Source organism: Hoplias malabaricus, chromosome Y, assembly GCF_029633855.1.
Source record: "Hoplias malabaricus isolate fHopMal1 chromosome Y, fHopMal1.hap1, whole genome shotgun sequence".
NCBI classification, from domain to species: Eukaryota; Metazoa; Chordata; class Actinopteri; order Characiformes; family Erythrinidae; genus Hoplias; species Hoplias malabaricus.
Window position 1 is genome coordinate 54,568,192 of NC_089820.1, and position 19,735 is coordinate 54,587,926.

At 41.3% G+C, this 19,735-nt stretch overlaps 1 protein-coding gene across 1 annotated transcript; it reads left to right on the forward strand.

Annotated features, from left to right (window-relative positions):
• Nucleotides 1-1,361: 1,361 nt before the first annotated feature.
• LOC136679535 (serine incorporator 4-like) lies at nucleotides 1,362-19,575 on the forward strand. Its single transcript, XM_066658128.1, has 12 exons — nucleotides 1,362-1,430; nucleotides 6,697-6,864; nucleotides 7,031-7,209; nucleotides 9,265-9,344; nucleotides 10,135-10,228; nucleotides 11,201-11,412; nucleotides 12,564-12,659; nucleotides 17,034-17,160; nucleotides 17,601-17,673; nucleotides 17,892-17,931; nucleotides 18,032-18,185; nucleotides 19,291-19,575. The coding sequence occupies exons 1-12, from the start codon at nucleotides 1,362-1,364 to the stop codon at nucleotides 19,499-19,501; spliced, it is 1,503 nt and encodes a 500-aa protein (XP_066514225.1). The 3' UTR covers nucleotides 19,502-19,575.
• The last annotated feature ends 160 nt before the right edge of the window (nucleotides 19,576-19,735 follow it).

Genomic DNA, 19,735 nt, shown 5'->3' on the forward strand with positions numbered 1-19,735 from the left:
TTGTGGAGATATGAGGTTTTTGTGTTGTAAAATATCTTGATTCTGATTAGTGTTAGCATCTGGGCTGAAACTCTCATTATTACTTTGTTCTGAATGGGAGAGGCTAAAGTGATGTTTAATTGGGGGTGGCACGGTGGTGCAGCAGGTAGTGTCACAGTCACACAGCTCCAGGGACCTGGAGGTTGTGGGTTTGAGTCCCACTCCGGGCGACTGTCTGTGAGGAGTGTGGTGTGTTCTCCCTGTGTCTGTGTGGGTTTCCTCCGGGTGACTGTCTGTGAGGAGTGTGGTGTGTTCTCCCTGTGTCTGCGTGGGTTTCCTCCGGGTGCTCCGGTTTCCTCCCACAGTCCAAAAACACACATTGGTAGGTGGATTGGCGACTCAAAAGTGTCCGTAGGTGTGAATGTGTGTGTCTGTCTCCCTGTGAAAGACTGACACCCCCTCTAGGGTGTATTCCTGCCTTGCACCCAATGATTCTGAGTAGGCTCCAGACTCATCGTGACCCTGAACCAGATAAGCAGTTACAGACAATGAATGAATGAATGTTTATTTGAATATATTGGTTTTTGTAACATTACAGAAATGCTGAATGTCACAACACGTAAGTTAGCATCCATAAACAGACCATCAGGGGGTTCTTGTGAAGTTGAAGCTTCCCTTGTTTGTTGTCAGCATATTGCATGCAGAGGAATGTGAGGCTGAATGTGCCTCTCTCTCTCTCTCTCTCTCTCTCTCTCTCTCTCTCTCTCTCTCTCTCTCTCTCTTTCTGGGTCGAGGTATAATGCTTGGATTATGCGTATGGCTTCTTTGTGGACTTGAACAGGACAACCCCTAGCTGAAAAAGGAGAGTGTAAAGGCATTCCCAGGAGCATGGAGAAATCACTGCATTGCGAGTAATTACATTATTTGGCCTAAACCGATTACAAACCAAACCTTTTTTTATTGCTGGTGTCCCTGGCTGGGGCACTGGACTGGGCCCCTGGGGGAAGGGCGGGACAGATGGACTCCCCCTCCTCCCTGCACCCTTGTTTAATCCCTCTGGGTAAAGAGAGAGTGGAAAGGAGGGAAGGCCAGCCTCACTCACACATTCTTCTGGCACCACTCGCTGTCACCGGCTAGTTACAGGATATATACCAACACTGTCCCTTTCAGTCCATCCATGAGGGGAGGATGACTATGTGCACAGCAGGGGATATATGCCTCAACGTGCACCGTTGACCACTAGGGAAAGATACACACAGTGGATATTCTATCAAGCTTTTTTTTTTTAATTCTTGGATTCTGTGGTCAAGTTTTTATAGATTGTACGACTCTCAGGGTTTAATGAGGACGTTCCTTTCAAGCTGCTGACCAAACAGGCAGCCATGTCGACTGCTCAGGCGATAAACCGCAGTGGTGTGTACAGCTACTTCCTCAACATGGTGGCCTACCAGGTGAGACAGACCGGCTGGAACACGAGACTACACTTAATAAGACAACACTTGCTATAAACGATTTAGAATGGTTTATAAATGGTTTAAAATCTCTTTATTACTAGTTATTAATTAAGTTGTTAATGCATTTATAATCCCTTATAACACAGATAGAAAAGGAAATGGTGACCTGTTGTTTGCCAAATAGTGAACTTTGTCTTCTTCATCAGTCTTTTTTAAGAGCGTGTCTTTATGTATTAATGACAATGTGGTGTATCTTAACAGTTGAAACGACTAAATTCACATTCTCAAGTCTGTGCTTATTCTTTACTTTGACACTTTTAGTATTGGACCAAAAAAGAGGTCACTGTTTTCTTTTAAATCTCTGTACAAACAATTATTAATGTCCTTTTAATGTTTTACAACCTAATTAATAACAAAGTTATAAAAAGGTTTTTACACCATAATTTTAGTCTTATTCTAAAGTGGTACCAAATTGTGTGGCATTTCTTGAGACATTCCACTGTAGAGAAACCTACCAACTCAGATTCGTTAACAATCAGTGGTGAAAGGAAGCAGGGGTCACGATGTGCACAAAGCTACCATTTATATTTTGTACTCAGATCAACAAGAGACAATACGTATGTCTTTCTTCACTGTTTTTGATGGTGATGAGGGAAAAATAGTAAGAAATCACCATGTTCAGGTTTCTCTAACTCAGTATATTACACATCAGTTTCTTCCATCACAATGACTGCAGATATTAGTAATTTGGAAATTTAAATAATTATTAATGGTATGGATAATTTTATTGGGTGAATTTCCTCTTAAATATGTACAAGAAAAATGACAGCATTCCACATTTTTTTTAAACTAAGAGTGTTTTGTACTAATCTGCCATATTTTGTTTTGAGGTTTTATAAGACAAAAGTAACTGAGCTAGTTAACAGTTAAATAAAGGAATGTCACATGTTCACAGAAGTGTTCTATACTCCATTTATGTATTCTTTAATATTCGACCTGTCACAGTCTGTCTGAAGTCTGCTCTGTTATTTTTTTTCTCATAAGAATAAATGTGGAAAGGGTGTGGTACAGAGGATTGCTTCACTTTAACTGCTTTCCAAGCGGAAGGAATGACAATATCATTGTTCAGATGATAACAGGCTGCTTTTGAAATAGTTGCACGTGCAATGAATTAATGCTCAAACATTTTGCAATAAAGTTGAATTGTTAGTTGTGCCTCTGATGGCTTTTAAAGATTCATAGACGTATATTTTATTGCACATATATGTGTAAAATGGCTGTTATATTGCTTTTATTATGTAGGTTTCAAACAAGCTTTTGCACGCCCTAAAAGTGAATACGCTTGTGATGATGTAGATCCTGCAATCACAAAGAAAACTCTGTAGCACTGAATGAACTGCCATTACATTTCATATCCAAGATGCATGATACGTGAAAAGTGGTGACCAAATCCTTTACAATTTGTTTAATAACATCAATAGATTTTTACCATACAATAACTTAATATTTCCCCAAATCATTTCAAAATGTATGCTTTATGACCCAAACATTCTGAACTGTTGGAAGTATTACTGATTTAAAAAAAAAATCAATATAACAAACATTTCCAGAGTTTTGAATGCTGCTGTAGGTCTTTTTTGAGAGATATGAACAATTAATGATGAACAGCAAATTCTCCAGTGTTAAATCAACACTATTAGTGTAACATTAACACTCTTAGTGTAATAACTTAACACTGAGAGTGTTACATTAACACTAATAGTGTTTATTTAACACTGAAGTATTTGCTGTGTTGTAAACAGCAGGCCTCCATTTAAGGCTCAGTTACTCACGTAAGCGTTTAAGCACTGAGCTTGTTACATGGCTTCGTGTGGCAACTTAAAATAATTTAGTGCTCAGTGTAGTGTCCTCACAGAGCCCGATGGTCTTCAGTGATGGGCTGTGTAAAGAATTTCCATTTCAGTGTCTGGACAGATTAACCCTGCATGGCTGAGCACAACAGATCAATATTATTTCATGAGGCTGGAAACTATCAAAAAAATCCATAATTTCCAGAGTTATAGTGGAATATTCCATAAACTGTGATTATTGATGCAGTATGTAAAGTCATCCTAGGCCAACGGTAGTGTGGGTCACTTTAGTGGAGATGTACATACTGCATTTTGGTCATGCAGCATCATGGAAAATGTTATGTTTAGAGCCAGTTAAGAGGATGAGTGAACGCCTTACTAGCCCTTAATGACCAAGCCTTTCCCTTGCTACACCTGTCAGTAGTATATATCATCACCATTTGGCAACATCCTTGTATCTTAAAAATGATACCTTTAAAAACTTTTAAAATATTATATCAAAATAGCACTCTGTGTTGCAGTTATATTGCTATTAAATATACATCAAAGCACTATATATTTCTATTGATGTCAAACTTAAAAAGTCTCATACCCATACAAAAGTCTCTTATCCATAAAAACTGTACTGTTCCAGCGTTAAATGTTTATGCCTCTAGTCATTTAGCATTAATCTCCTCATGACCCTTAAATACTTACATCAGTAAAGTTTACTACTTCCTCAGTGTCCAAAAGCTAACAAATAAAATGTTCAACTTGTTTCAACATCATTCTTACAACTAGTGATTAACAGCTTCTGAAAATCCACTACTGAGCGGTTTATAGTGGTTTATGGTCCACAGATCCACTTTAAGCTTTTTAATATTCTCCTCTGGAGCAAAACCCTGAACTTCTGAGGACACCGCTGGACCAAATCTTCCACACATCTGCCTTTTCAACTGATATTTATTATTACTCATTTTGTACTGTTAACATAGCTATGAGTTATTAATAATTAACTTTTGAGAGTATTCCGAAGTGCTTAGAAAGTGGTAACTGTGGTCAGAAATTTAAATCAGATCTAGTTCGTTGCTTTGTGCGTTTAATGTACGCTGTTCATAAAATTGATTGTAGTGGCATCCACACTGCTTCGTTATAGGTCTGCAGACACCTTCTGATGTGTGATTTCTGTGTGACACACACACACACACAAGCCTAACATCAACCTGCTCAATGCCAAGTGTCAAATAAAGCCCAGCAGTATTTGGCTGTAGAAATGTAATGCTTTTTTACAGCTTATGACCTGAATATTGTTGATAGAAATATAAAGAAATATGAATCAGTTTGTAATAGGCAAAAGATACACATTTGAAAATAAAATGTATTCACAAATAGCCAGAAGAAAATGTTTGGTCTCTGCAGATTAGTTTGGGGAGTCCTGGTGACAGATAAAGTTTGAGTGTTGGAAGTTAAGATCAGAGTGTCAGATGAGCGAGAGAGCACTATAGCATATCATCACAACTATGTTAATCCTTTCTCACAAACAACAGGGTCTCCAGAAATAACAGCATATATTAGTAATAGTATTCCAGGTATTCCCATTTGTAGGTGTTGTTTGATTATATTTCATTGCAGGATCACTAAGCCAGCTCCCATCCACTGTTGTAATCTGTAAAAACGTAATCTGTTGGAGTTTACGGTTAGGTTTATGATTAAGATAAGGTTTAGGATTAGGGTTAGATTCAGGGGTTCACTGTGAGGTGTTAGTGGTAGTGGTAATAAGAACAAAGCATTGTTCATTTATAGATTTTAGTAGCTTTACAGTTACGTTTACAGTTAAGTTTAGTTTGGTTTAGCTTTATGTTTAGAGTTTGGTGTAAACTATTGTGCTAAAAAAGTAAAAGTCTGATTTTAGTTTAGGAGTGTCCAGGGTACTAGGGTTCTGGGTTCAAGCCCCACCTCAGGTGACTGTCTGTGAGGAGTGTGGTGTGTTCTCCCTGTGTCTGCGTGGGTTTCCTCCGGGTGACTGTCTGTGAGGAGTGTGGTGTGTTCTCCCTGTGTTTGTGTGGGTTTCCTCCGGGTGACTGTCTGTGAGGAGTGTGATGTGTTCTCCCTGTGTCTGTGTGGGTTTCCTCCAGGTGACTGTCTGTGAGGAGTGTGGTGTGTTCTCCCTGTGTCTGTGTGGGTTTCCTCCGGGTGACTGTCTGTGAGGAGTGTGGTGTGTTCTCCCTGTGTCTGCGTGGGTTTCCTCCAGGTGACTGTCTGTGAGGAGTGTGATGTGTTCTCTCTGTGTCTGTGTGGGTTTCCTCCAGGTGACTGTTTGTGAGGAGTGTGGTGTGTTCTCCCTGTGTTTGTGTGGGTTTCCTTTGGGTGATTGTCTGTGAGGAGTGTGGTGTGTTCTCCCTGTGTCTGCGTGGGTTTCCTCCACCCACAGTCCAGAAACACACATTGGTAGATGGATTGGTTACTCAGAAGTGTTCAAAGGCATGAGTGTGTGAGTGACTGAGTGAGTGTGTGTTGCCCTGTGATGGACTGGTGCGCTGTCCAGAGTGAGTTCCCGCATTGTGCTCCGTGATTCCGGACCCACCGCTAATCTGAATTGGTTATGAGTGGTTACAGACAATGAATGAATGAAATTTTTTAGTTCAAAATGTGCAGAAATGCATTCAGTGAAGAGCATGTGTCCTCCTTAAACTACTGTACCCTATGGCTCTGCTTCACTGTCATGTTGACTGTTGCACAATGTTTTCTCACTGCACATATGTGAATTTCCAGGTCATAATCCTGAGTGCGTTCACTGTGCTTCTGTGTGAAAAGGTCATACCTTTCATACCAGCATGTGCTTTAAGATCAACTCGACTGCAGCATATGTTCCGAAACAGACAAATAGAACACGAATTCATTAATCTGAGGAAATGGGTGATCCTAAAGGAGATGACTGCCGCTTCAGACCAATCCATGTTTCTGGGTTTAGCTCAGGATAAAAACTGCCTGGCCGCCGTCCGGCCTACCAGCCCCGATCCATTAGAAATATCCAGATGCTCTGAGCAATCTGGATTAATCCCTAACTGAGCTTCCCCACCCTGGCCCTAAATGCTCATACCCAGACACGCAGGCACTCAAAAGTAGGCTAGGGGTTGCAGACCTAAAAAGAATTTAATTTCAGACAGTGACAAATACATTCCACACTGAGAAGTAGAAGTACATATTTTATCTTCTTCTTTCTCCCTTAAAAAACTTTTTCCAGTGTATGATTTTAATCCTTTTTTTCTGCCTTAGAGTGCTTGTAAGAAACACACAGCTCTCTCCTGGACCTGGGGGCTTTTGCATCTTTGCACTTTAACAGTACATAGCACATAATGTCAATGTGTACAATATCAATGTGTGTAACGTTAGTAACTGCAAAACCGTTAATAGAAGTCCTCTGATCTCCTCAGATATGTTGCTGCTGTGGTCCTGCTCCTTGCTCGTTATGCTGCTCCTTCTGTCCACCAGTCAAATCATCGTCCAGCACCAGGGTCATGTACACACTCTTCCACATCCTGGCCTGTGCTGTCTCGTGCCTCATGCTGTCTCGAACCGTCTCTGAGGCAGTGAGGGAGAATGTGAGTGTTCAAACTTCAGACATGTTCGACAGCACTGACAGTTATGCATCATTGTCTAAATTAATTGGAATGGAGTACACATTGTATACGTGCAATTTGATCTGTCCAAAATCTAAACCATTCCACACCTGTCCACGTGCTGAGACGTTTCCTCCGTTCACTCCAGGTGCCTTTTTTCAACGTGGTGTGTGACGAGGCTCATGGTGGAGGAGACTGTGAAATGCTGGTGGGCTACTCCGCCGTCTACAGAGTCTGCTTCGGCACGGCCTGCTTCTACCTGATGATGGCCATCTTCCTCATCGACGTTAAATCCAGCCAGGATTACAGAGCCCTCATTCATAATGGGTCAGTATCGTTGTAGATCAGTCAGATGTAAGGACTTGGATTGGATTGACTGTATTACTGGAGATTAATACCAAAATACCACGTTTAATACTGAAGATAAAACAAAAAAGATATTACATGAGAGGAAAACGTCCTGACATGATCACGGCATGTCCAAATATATGTGTTTCGTAACAAATATATTGGAAGACCTCACTGTCAATCTGTTTCTGTAAAAGCAGTTTGAAAAGGCAATGCATAGTTTACTTTCAAGGTCAAAACATTATAAAGAAGTGTGTGTTTCTAAAATGCAACACCACCAGTCTGAATGAATCAGGCTAAACTCCACTGTGCTATTCTACTAGAATTAGTACTTAGCACTGAATCAAGACGCCAATTAATTTTACTGAATTGAATTATTTTATGAATTGTTGCAGCCCTAATGTTTATTAACGCCATGTCTTCCAGGGCCTTATGGATTTTTTTCAAATGCAAAACAGCATGTTACTGGTGTCACTTTTTATGATATACAGTACTGTGCAGAAGTCTTAGGCACCTAAGATAGTGATATATATTTAAACTAATGCCTTCTCAGTAAGCTGGTGCTTTTATGAAAATAATATAAATAAAAAATAATAATATAAAACAAATAAGCAATATACAATCATTAGTTTTCCATAAAGTAGTAGGAGAGTGGTTTGAAGAACAATGTTTTGTTCAGATTTTTCTTGATTTGCATGAATTTGTTAAATCAACAGCACACATTGTTAAAAATCATTATTTAGTCACCGCTAAAGCTAGGTACTGGATGATAACCTCAAATAATACGGAGTCCACGAGGAGAGATTTGGACAAAGTTAAACCAACACATTCACACACAGTGTAATAATGCTGGGGGGGTGTAGGAGTGGTCAGGAGTAAGGGATGGAGGTATATGCAGGAGATTTTATTAACACCAACTAAAAGGAAACTAAACAAAGGGAAGCTAAACACAAGGGCAAACCACAGAGGCTAAACGCTAAACACAAAGGACCAGGCTAAACTATAAACAGGGCTAAACACTAAACAAGGACTATACAGAACAAAGGGACTAAACACAGAGTGAGGCTAAGGAACAGCGACATACAGCACCAACCGCAAACATACATATAAACAATGACCCACAAACAGGAACCACTGACAAGGACTATATAAAGACAACACTAACAAGGAACACCTGGGTACTAATTAAGACACATGACACTAGGAACACGAGGGAAGGGTATCACATGACCAGGGAACAAGCAGGAAACAGACGCAAGACAGGGCGAAACAGTCACATGACAAGGGGAGCACAGAACAGAAACAATACAAAACAGAACACAAAACAGCACGTTACACACAGAGTATCACACTGGAATAATGTTATTGTGTTTTATTTGTTGTTTGTTTGCAGCAAATAAACACAAACTGATCAGATAAATAGCTTTATAAATGTCATAATCTCTGGTGACTAAAACCTTTGCACAGTACTATATGTGTTAATTTGTGTTAATTTTTGAAATAGCATCATCCCATACTGGTGCTTTCCTTGAAAATATTCCATCAATGTTCATATCTACTCACTGTGATGGCTCATTAACCCATGCACTGTTAAATAAATCCATGCTAGAACTACATATGGCGCTAATGCTTGCCTATTAATAGAAGGCTTTAAATATGATTAGAATGTGTTTGTTTTCATCTGTTTCACTGGTGCTCCGCTGTGGAGCTGAAGAATGGAGTTGCAGGGATTAGGCTCTTATTGGATGTAACAGGGCCACTGAGTCAGTCCCAATCTATATGAATGCACTTCAGCTGTAAAGCTCTTAAAGTCAGGATGGAGCTTGACCAGGGGTCAGACAGGACTGAGCCTGTGGAGAAGGGCAAACACATCCACACTCCCTTCCTTCACTGAGGGCTCCAAATAGATTTTACTCTGACTCTCTCCATCTGTACACTATTTACGGGTTTATCCTCTCAGTGTGTGAACTAAAAATACACACACACACACACACACACACAATGTTAATTCACTTTCCCGTGTTCTTTTACCAGGTTCTGGTTTCTGAAGTTCATCACTTTACTGGGGATGGTAGCAGCAGCGTTTTTCATCCCCACAGACTCTTTCCTGCATGGTGAGTTAGTGGGCAACAAAAAAGAGCATTACTCTTAGAGTTTATTAAATAACTGGATTCGATATTAGGCTTTTCTTTAAAATATAGATATACTATAAGTATTTGTTCACAGAGAATGCTTTAATCAAAGTCTGTTTGAATGCACTTCTCAGTTGGGTGGGACAGGGGGCAGTGTTGACTCACGAAAACATTTCCCAGCCAAAAAACTATGGATTTATGTCAATGTCTCATGACTCAGTTTGGAGTCATACTCCAGACACAACTGTCATTACTGTTTGCCAAAGAAAGTGTGTTCTCATTTGTTTCTAATTCTCTCTCTCTCTCTCTCTCTCTCTCTCTCTCTCTCTCTCTCTCTCTCTCTGTCTCTCTCTCTCTCGTTCTCTCTCTCTTTCTCTCTCTCTTTCTCTCTCTCTTTCTTTTTCACACACACTCTCTCTCTCTCTTTCTTTCTCACTCACACTCTCTTTCTCTCTCTCTCTCTTTCTCACACACACTCTCTCTCTTTCTCTCTCTCACTCTCTCTTTCTGTCTCTCTCTTTCTCACACTCTCTTTCTCTCTCTCTCTTTCTCACACTCGCTTTCTCTCTCTCACTTTCTCTTTCTGTCTCTCTCTCTCTCTTTCTCACACTCTCTCTCTCTCTCTCTCTCTCTCTCTCTCTTTCTTTCTCACACTCGCTTTCTCTCTCTCTCTCTCTCTCTCACTCTTTCTCTCTTTTTCTTTCTCTCTCTCTTTCTCTATTTCTCACTCTCTCTCTTTCTCTCTTCTCTCTCTCTCTCTCTCTCTCTCTAGCCTGGCACTATGTTGGAGTAGTGGGAGGTTTTGCCTTCATCCTCATTCAACTCATCCTCATCACTGCTTTTGCTCACACATGGAATAAGAACTGGTGAGTAAAGTAGCGAGGGCGGTGAGGTCATACGGCAAACGTACATCTGACCCTCGAGTGTTAAAGGAGAGTTCCACCAATTTCCCCAGCCTTTTTCCTAATGAAGTTATTAAGATGTAAACAGTCATGCAGAGTGCTCTGATGTGACTTTTATCTGTCACAGCACAGAAGGTTATGGATGCTGCAAACACCGATGATCATTTGTTTTGTGATTAGATTTTGTCTAATCACTGTCATATTCTGTTTTTGCAGTGTTGTGTATGTACCCACCCAATATTTACCAACAGAATCCCAATGGGTTCACTGGACATTTTGAATAGGCAATGGTTCACTGTCACTGTAAAGAACATCATTAGATTCTGTGAACTGCATCACCTTATTATTTTACCAAATATTGATATGGTAGATATGACTTTCTTACTGTTTAACTTGTTGCAGACTAGAGTTCAATGCCCCACTCATGTGATAAAGAGTTTCTACACCAATAATAATTATTGGGCAAGACTCCCAAACCTACATTCACATGCTGTAGATAATAACATTTGACTAATGTTGTGAAAGTAAATAGATCTGTATAGATTTACCCATTTTCACTAGACTATCTGCATTTGAACACTGCCACATCTGCTGTGATGAGAATTAAAGTCTCATCGCAATACGGTTTGAAAAAAATCAGCACTCACACACACACACACACACACACACACACACATACATGTTCGTCCTTTGGCTCGATGTCCAACACACAGCTTTATCCCAGATGTTTTTGAGGTGTAACTTAAGGCTATATGAAGCATTGCTTAAGTGCTGAGAACAGCTAACACAATAAGACTTTAGCTGTAGGAAAAAAAAGAAATGCTGTCTCAAAGAACATGGCCCTGGTCCAAGAAAAACACACAGTAGTATGAACACTCCTCTAAAGCATGTTAACATATCATCTGAGGGTTTTTATGTCTCGCCATTCTTCTGCAGGTTAACCGGGGCAGCAGAAGATAAGCGCTGGTACATGGCGGTCATGTGTGCCACCCTCTTTTTCTACACAGTGGCCACGGCGGCCTTCACCTTTATGTACAAGTATTACACACATCCTGCCGCCTGCAGGGTCAACAAGGCGCTGCTCTGGACAAACCTGGGCCTGTGTGCTATCATGAGCTTCATCGCGGTCACCCCCTGCGTCCTGCAAAGTCAGTCTCAGTAACGTTATCACTGTTCACCACTGACAATGTACACTATGAGCTAAATGTATGGAAGCAGAAATGTTTTATAATTACAGTGAACTAGTCCATTTCGACATTCAAGGCTCACAAATATTTATAAAAATATAATCCATTTTTGGGCGGCACGGTGGTGCAGCAGGTAGTGTCACAGTAACACAGCTCCAGGGATGTGGAGGTTGAGGGTTTGAGTCCTGCTCCAGGTGACTGTCTGTGAGGAGTGTGGTGTGTTCTCTCTGTGTCTGCGTGGGTTTCCTCCGGGTGACTGTCTGTGAGGAGTGTGGTGTGTTCTCCCTGTGTCTGCGTGGGTTTCCTCCGAGTGACTGTCTGTGAGGAGTGTGGTGTGTTCTCCCTATGTCTGCGTGGGTTTCCTCCGGGTGACTGTCTATGAGGAGTGTGGTGTGTTCTCCCTGTGTCTGCATGGGTTTCCTCTGGGTGACTGTCTGTGAGGAGTTGGTGTGTTCTCTCTGTGTCTGCGTGGGTTTCCTCCGGGTGACTGTCTGTGAGGAGTGTGGTGTGTTCTCCCTGTGTCTGCGTGGGTTTCCTCCAGGTGACTGTCTGTGAGGAGTTTGGTGTGTTCTCCCTGTGTCTGCGTGGGTTTCCTCCGGGTGCTCCGGTTTCCTCCCACAGTCCAAATGATGGACTGATGTTGAGGTCAGGGCCCTGGAGTGACCAGTCCATTTCTCTGTTTTCTAAGAACACTTCTATATTAGATCTTCTTTTTTGTCTATTTCCCTTTTTCAATTTTTTTTTTTTGCATATTTTCAGACCATAGAATTGAGTTCTCAAAATGAAATGATGAACAGAATCCTGTGATAAATATCAGATACAAAGCATCTTGATTTTGTCCATTATTTGTCAGGTCATTTTGGCCTATATTAATGAATAAATTACATTGGGGTATTTCTAAGATAAAAAAAAATAATAGTAACTTGAGTGGCCTGTAGTGAACTTTAAACAGCAATGAAAATGTTAACTAAGAAAAAGAACATTGACTCTGTTTCCGATTACAGTTTATGTAATTAAGTCTGTATTTGTGTATTTGTACAGATGTATGTATGTTTTGTTGTTTGCTTGATTGTGTAATCGAGTTTAAATGTTGGTGTGTCTGGTGTTTTCAGAGCAGCCTCGCTCAGGACTGCTGCAGGCTTCAATCATCAGCTGCTACGTCATGTACCTGACCTTCTCTGCACTGTCCAGTCGCCCACCTGAGAAAGGTACAGATGCCCACAAACTAACACTGTGCTGTCATGAATATCAGGCTCACAATAGGTACTTATTCCTCCTCTTGCTGCTGTAAAAGCTTGTAAAAGCCTGTAAAAGTACAGGCAACCATGTAGAAATATTTGCTGTAGTAATCATCCACATATTACAGATAGATCAAATACACATGAATACATGTAGTAGCTTTTTAACCTCATGAATTAGTCTCCAAATAGTTTAATTAATTAAGTTCAAATTAACTTCTACAAAGGTTTAAAGCAATGTGGTAACTACATTTTTAAGGTGAATCAGTATTTCTTGCAGCAAATAAAAATTGTTGGTCCTGTAATATTATGTGTACAAATAAACTATAAAGTGTTCTCGTGTGACATATAATTGTAATTAAAAATTTAAACATTCTCCTGCTCCGTTGCATAGTATTTACAATTGTCATTTTATTTCAAATAAAAATATTAATACAAATTAATTATTAATACACACTAAAACTAACACTGAAATGACCTACGGTTGGATACAATATTATTCCCAAAAACGCAGTCACACAGCTCCAGGGACCTGGAGGTTGTGGGTTTCCTCCGGGTAACTGTCTGTGAGGAGTGTGGTGTGTTCTAGCTGTGTCCGCGTGGGTTTCCTACACTCTAAAAAGAACCAACTTAATTGAATTGCTTCAATTGGTAACAAGTAATTCAATTAAGTTTATCCAACTTAATTTTTTAAGTTTTTGAAGGTTGAACTTAAAAAATTAATTTGGATAAACTTAATTGAATTACTTGTTACCAATTGAAGCAATTCAATTAAGTTGGATCAACTCTTCTCTTTTTAGAGTGTACGGGTGCTCCGGTTTCCTCCCACAGTCCGAAAACACACGTTGGTAGGTGGATTGGCGACTCTAAAGTGACCGTAGGTGTGAGTGTGTGAGTGAATGTGTGTCTGTGTTGCCCTGTGAAGGACTGGCGCCCCCTCCAGGGTGTATTCCCACCTTGCGCCCAATGATTCTAGGTAGGTTCTGGACCCACCACGACCCTGAACTGGATAAGGGTTACAGATAATGAATGAATGAATGAATTAATTAATTATTCCCAAAAAAAGAACAAATGGATGCACTTGCTTTGTGGTGCTTTTTCCTTGCGATGTTTAACTGACTTAATTTTTAGGTTATATTTTGTTAAATAAGTCCCCTCCAGGGTGTATTCCCGCCTTGCGCCCGATGATTCCAGGTAGGCTCTGGACCCCCGCGACCCTAAATTGGATAAGCGGTTACAGATAATGGATGGATGGATGGATTTTGTTGAATAAAATGACAATTATTATTTTTGATACTACACAACAGTCACCGTAAAATGACAAAGCGCATGAGAAGGCTTTGATTTTAATTAGTTATATGTTACCCAAAATAAAAAGAGAAATGCTTTTATTTGTTTGTCTAATAACTCGTACGTCTCCATATACTGTGAGCCTTGGGGGGTCATATTGGAGACTATATTACATTCCTAATGTATTAAACGGCATTCCTATAGCACTGTAACGCATGCTGGTGGTATAGTTACACACTATTAAACAGCATGTCACAGGCTTTTTCCCCCCAGCATGTACGAGCCTGGCTTTGCCCACTTAAGTGCTGCGGAGCTGTCTGTCACAGGGGAAATGGGGGCTTGTTGACAGTGTCTGTGAGGAGAAAGGGATAAGCTCGTGATTGTAGTGAGGAACTTTTTCAGGGTGTTCTAGGGTGATCTTCCGATCTTCAGCTGTGGTCTGACGTGTAGCAGTGCAGTCATGAATGAACACGGTGACCTGAGCTTTGACCCATGTTCCAGTAATCTCTGTATTTTCCAGGCTTTAAAGGTGAACTGGCCTTTGCTTCTGTAGAATGGACTCATGAGTTTCAAGTCTTTTTCTCTGCCATTTGACACAGTACACTGAAGGGCTGAAAGCATTAATCGGTTTTATATTTTTAAAACACAGTCTGAAAGATTGAGATTTGAAAATCGCTAGAGGTGCAATGACAGTTATATTAAATTATATCCATAATTCCAAACAAGAGACAGCTAGACACTTGACAGTCTTGGGCTCTACACTCAGCGCTTAAAACTACAGCCAAATCTTCTTGGTTGTAAACATAGGCCTGGTCCTTAATTTGTTAAAAATTTTAGTGTAAACTTTAAGGGAAATACTGGTCAGAAAAATGAGTTATGTTGTAAATAGCTGTAAAGCATTGGACAAAGCTGGTGAAACTACAGTCCATACCCCATTAGTGTTAAGTTTAGGGTTTTTTTGTTATGGTTTTCAATGGACAAATTCAGTGATGAACTGTTACTGTTGTTGTTCATAGAGATTCTCTTGAGAAAAATCTTCTAACAACTTCCTTTGTAAAATCTACAATTTACAAATCTACTTACCACATCATTTTTACATTTTTACAATTTGATCCAATTTTCAGGGCAATTTTTAATGAGATTGCAGTTCAAATGGATTTGAGCCAGTACCTCTTATTCCAGATAAGGTGGAGCTGTTTTACAGGGGCTTTTTTAGAGACATTGGAGCCTGTAAAACACTTCCGATCAGTGTGTCATCTCACTGTCCACCACATAGGGCTGAATTGAGCTGAAAATCTTTTGCAATTAATGACTTCTAAGGTGCTGAGTAAAGGTGAGAAACAGGGCATGGTCTTCCTGTAACAGAAACGAATGTTGGAACGCTCCAGAAAGAAACGCATCAATTATTAAAGCATGAGGTGACCAACTGGGAGAGGGAGAGGCTTCAGAAGCCTGTAGATCACATGTGGTTAAGGGCTGTGCTTTATATGCCATAGTAAAAAATGCAGATGTTGTAAACCCGGTATGGGAAACAAAATTAAAGTTTGAGGTTTATGTTATGGGGAAACATAAAACCCCATAGGTGATATTGGTTCTGCCAACTTTGACAACACAGACTAGTGGATCACCTCCAACAGTCTGGAGGTCATATAGAATCAAATTATGGCATTATAGTGCTGTGTAGGAGAGAGGCAAGCTGTCTTTAGGCGCTATGGGGTAATGCTTCAACATGCTTCAGAAATATGCAGAATCAGCTGGCTACAAAAACAACTTTCCAACACGCATGCAGGCGCACACACACCTCGTAGAGTACCTTACTGACATTTAGAGTGTCATGATGGAGACTACTGCACTGTTGAATGCGGTAAACACTGCAGGATATATTCCATTTCATGTGCTGCGGGGCGGCACGGTGGCGCTGCAGGTAGGTGTCGCAGTCACACAGCTCCAGGGACCTGGAGGTTGTGGGTTCGATTCCCGCTCCGGGTGACTGTCTGTGAGGAGTGTGATGTGTTCTCCCTGTGTCTGCGTGGGTTTCCTCCGGGTGATCTGGTTTCCTCCCACAGTCCAAAAACACATGTTGGTAGGTGGATTGGCGACTCAAAAGTGTCCTTAGGTGTGAGTGTGTGAGGACTGGCGCCCCCGCCTTGTGCCCAATGATTCCAGGTAGGCTCTGTATCCACCGCGACCCTGAACTGGATAAAGGTTACAGATAATGAATGAATGAATGTGGTGCTGTCCCAAAAACTCACATTGGTAGGTGGATTGGTGACATAAAAGTGTCCGTTGGTATGAGTGAATGTGTGAGTGTGTGAAGGACTGGCGCCCCCTCCAGGGTGTATTCCCGCCTTGTGCCCAATGATTCCAGGTAGGCTCTGGACCCACCGCGACCCTGAACTGGATAAGCGCTTACAGATAATGAAAGGAAATGAAATGTTGTGCTGCCTATTAATTGCTGTAAAACCTCTGTAACTCACAGTGCCTATCATTGCTTATTTACTGCATACTCTAGTGTACTCCATTTTCATATGGCAACTCAGGCTGAACCTGCTGCGTGACTTGATCTGAGTGGATTTTTCTGAAGTCACACCCAAGGCATTCTGGCACTTTAATCCCATCTCAGAGGAAAGCATAAGGCAAAGGCAGAGGGTCCCTTATCCTTTAACAGGCCCGCTGTGTGGCACTGGCTGCAGCTCAATTAGAATTCCTGTCTCGCGTGTGTATATGCCATGCTCAAAGTCCCTGTAATTAGCCAGTGTTTTCATACAAGCCTGGGTTGTCTTTTAATGCAACACTGGAGGAATTTGCCCTAGAATCCATTGCTTGGTTCAAAGCCCTGAAAGATGTTTGTGTGTGTGTGTGTGTGGGTGGGTGGGTGGTGTGTCACACCTGCCTACCTTTCCTACCTAATGGCAACAGTCCAGGAAAATAAAACCATAAACGCTTGGTCTGACTTCAGTTTCAAGGCTTAAATGGGCAGAAGATTAGAAAACAGTGGCGAATATAATTAGCACAGTTTTACACAATGTCTCTTTTTGTGTGTGTTCCCTTCAGTGGAGTACCAGGGGGTCAACATGACAGTGTGCTACCCTAATGTGGGCAGGGATGAGATCCAGAATGAAGGAAATGCTGTAGCCGTCATCGGTGCTGCTATTATGTACTGCTGTGTGCTATTCGCATGGTGAGTGCTTTCATATCTGACCAAAAACTTTGCAGTTCATTTATCAACATTTTTTTTACACATATTCTTAAAGAAACCTTGTTTTCTACCAAACTTGCTTTTAAATTATGACATGGCAGAACATCTGCAGTCTTTCACAGGGAGTAAAATCAGCCTCAGTTCGAGACCGCGTTAAAACCATATTGAATGGTCAAGTATTCAGATTTCCATTATGTGCCCCTTAGAAGATTTATCTTCTGGTTTTGTGTTCCTTTAAACGCTGACATGGCCAACTAACTTTTCTCACACATATCTATAACTTAAGAATACCTCAGTCTATCTGCACTGGAGTCCATGTTGTTTTTGACCAGTAAATACACCAGTAATAAACCTGGGACCTTGGAGAGCTAATATTCCCTTTTTCTCACATTATTGTTCATTAATGTTTTACTCCCTTTCAGTAATGAGGCTTCCTACCTGGCTGAGGTTTTTGGTCCATTCTGGATGATTAAAGTTTACCGTTATGAGTTCCAGGTGGGTTTTGATTTATCTTTGGCAGCTGTTAATGTTTTATTGCATCAAACAACTTTAAGCTTTTCTTTTCTTTTTTTTTAAAGCTAAAGACATTGAACTGTTGTCTATTATTTAAAAGGATTAAAGCCTTATCCTCAAAGTTTATTTTAGACAATGATTGTAAATATACTACCATCTCCCATAAGCTCATATTAATCTTGGTTTGTTTGAATTCACAGAAAGCCACATGTTGTTTTTGTTGTCCTGAGGAAGAGGAAGGTGAGGAGAACCCTGCGGATCGCAGGTTTTAACTGATAATAAAACATAAAACACATATTTCTAAGAGTTTTCTAAATTGGAGCTTTTTCTTTTTTGACAGTGGAGGAAGATTTTGTGATTGATGATGAGAGTAAAGGCTGCCAGAAAGTGATTCATAACGAGAGCCATCGTGTGGCTTACAGCTACTTCTTCTTCCATTTTGTCTTTTTCCTGGCCTCCCTCTACGTCATGATGACCCTCACTAATTGGTTCAGGTCAGTTGTTAAAGAGCTTGACCATGCTGATCTGGATTATTGAAGAGAAGAGCAGTGAACGCTGACTCATTTGGAACCATAATGGTATAGTACCCTAGACACGGAGAACATATAACCTTCTCGATATTAAATGTAAAGTAATCACTCCCAGGTTTAATTTGTGTGGTAGGAATCCAGATCAGTCACCGGTCCGCCTTAGCTGTTGGGATAAAAACATTCTTTTCCACAATATGGAATCCAGGAGTGAATAAAAATGTAAAAAAAATGCAATTTGTCAAATCATTTGCACCTCTAACTGGAGAGAATTACGTCTTTTTGAGCATAGCTCATCTGTGCAAAATGTTATGTCTTTTTTCAAATATTACAACACGCTTGTTCACAGAATAGGTCTGTCTGTGAGGAGTGTGGTGTGTTCTCCCTGTGTCAGTGTGGGTTTCCTCCGGGTGACTGTCTGTGAGGTGTGTGGTGTGTTCTCCCTGTGTCAGTGTGGGTTTCCTCCGGGTGACTGTCTGTGAGGAGTGTGGTGTGTTCTCCCTGTGTCAGTGTGGGTTTCCTCCGGGTGACTGTCTGTGAGGAGTGTGGTGTGTTCTCCCTGTGTCAGTGTGGGTTTCCTCCGGGTGACTGTCTGTGAGGAGTGTGATGTGTTCTCCCTGTGTCAGTGTGGGTTTCCTCCGGGTGACTGTCTGTGAGGAGTGTGGTGTGTTCTCCCTGTGTCTGCGTGGGTTTCCTCCGGGAGACTGTCTGTGAGGAGTGTGGTGTGTTCTCCATGTCTCTGCGTGGGTCTCCTCTGGGTGACTGTCTGTGAGGAGCGTAGTGTGTTCTCCCTGTGTCTGCGTGGGTTTCCTCTGGGTGACTGTCTGTGAGGAGTGTGGTGTGTTCTCCCTGTGTCTGCATGGGTTTCCTCTGGGTGACTGTCTGTGAGGAGAGTGGTGTGTTCTCCTTGCACCCAATGCTTCCAGGTAGGCTCTGGACCCACCTCGACCCTGAACTAGATAAGTGTTTACAAATAATGGATGGATGGATGGATGGATGGATGTCCACAGAATATCACTGCGTGACTTCTCCCTGATGTCATTTTGGGTTTATTTGTTTTCTTTTCCTGCAGTTATGAAACAGCTGTGTTGGAGACCACCTTCACTCATGGCAGTTATTCCACCTTCTACGTGAAACTGTCGTCCTGCTGGGCCTGTGTGGCCCTGTACCTCTGGCTCCTGCTTGGTCCACTGTGCCGCTGCAGGTCAGACTCCAGACGGCCACGGAGGTCCCGGATCAAGAGGAGAACGACCTCCCAGCGCCACGTGAGCGTCAGTGTGTGAAAAACACAGAGAAACCTGTTTCAGGGACTGGAACATAACAACAGGACTGGTACTGAGCCTGAGGAAGAGACTTCTGAAAGCACTCTGAGGCTCCTTCATCTTTACCAGAGAAACAAAGAAGCAGAAACAATGTTTTCTATGTTTACAACTATGACAGCCCACCATCAGGAGTGCGCTAATATTGCCAAAAGGATCACAAAGGTGAACAAAACTACAAACTCGGGACTAATGTCA

Bases quoted from the DNA above. Each gene is read 5' to 3' on its own strand.
- LOC136679535 (XM_066658128.1), top strand. From the start codon at position 1,362: ATGTCGACTGCTCAGGCGATAAACCGCAGTGGTGTGTACAGCTACTTC. The intron at 10,229-11,200 runs GTGAGTAAAGTA...ATTCTTCTGCAG, and splicing joins CACACATGGAATAAGAACTG to GTTAACCGGGGCAGCAGAAG. The intron at 12,660-17,033 runs GTACAGATGCCC...TGTTCCCTTCAG, and splicing joins CAGTCGCCCACCTGAGAAAG to TGGAGTACCAGGGGGTCAAC.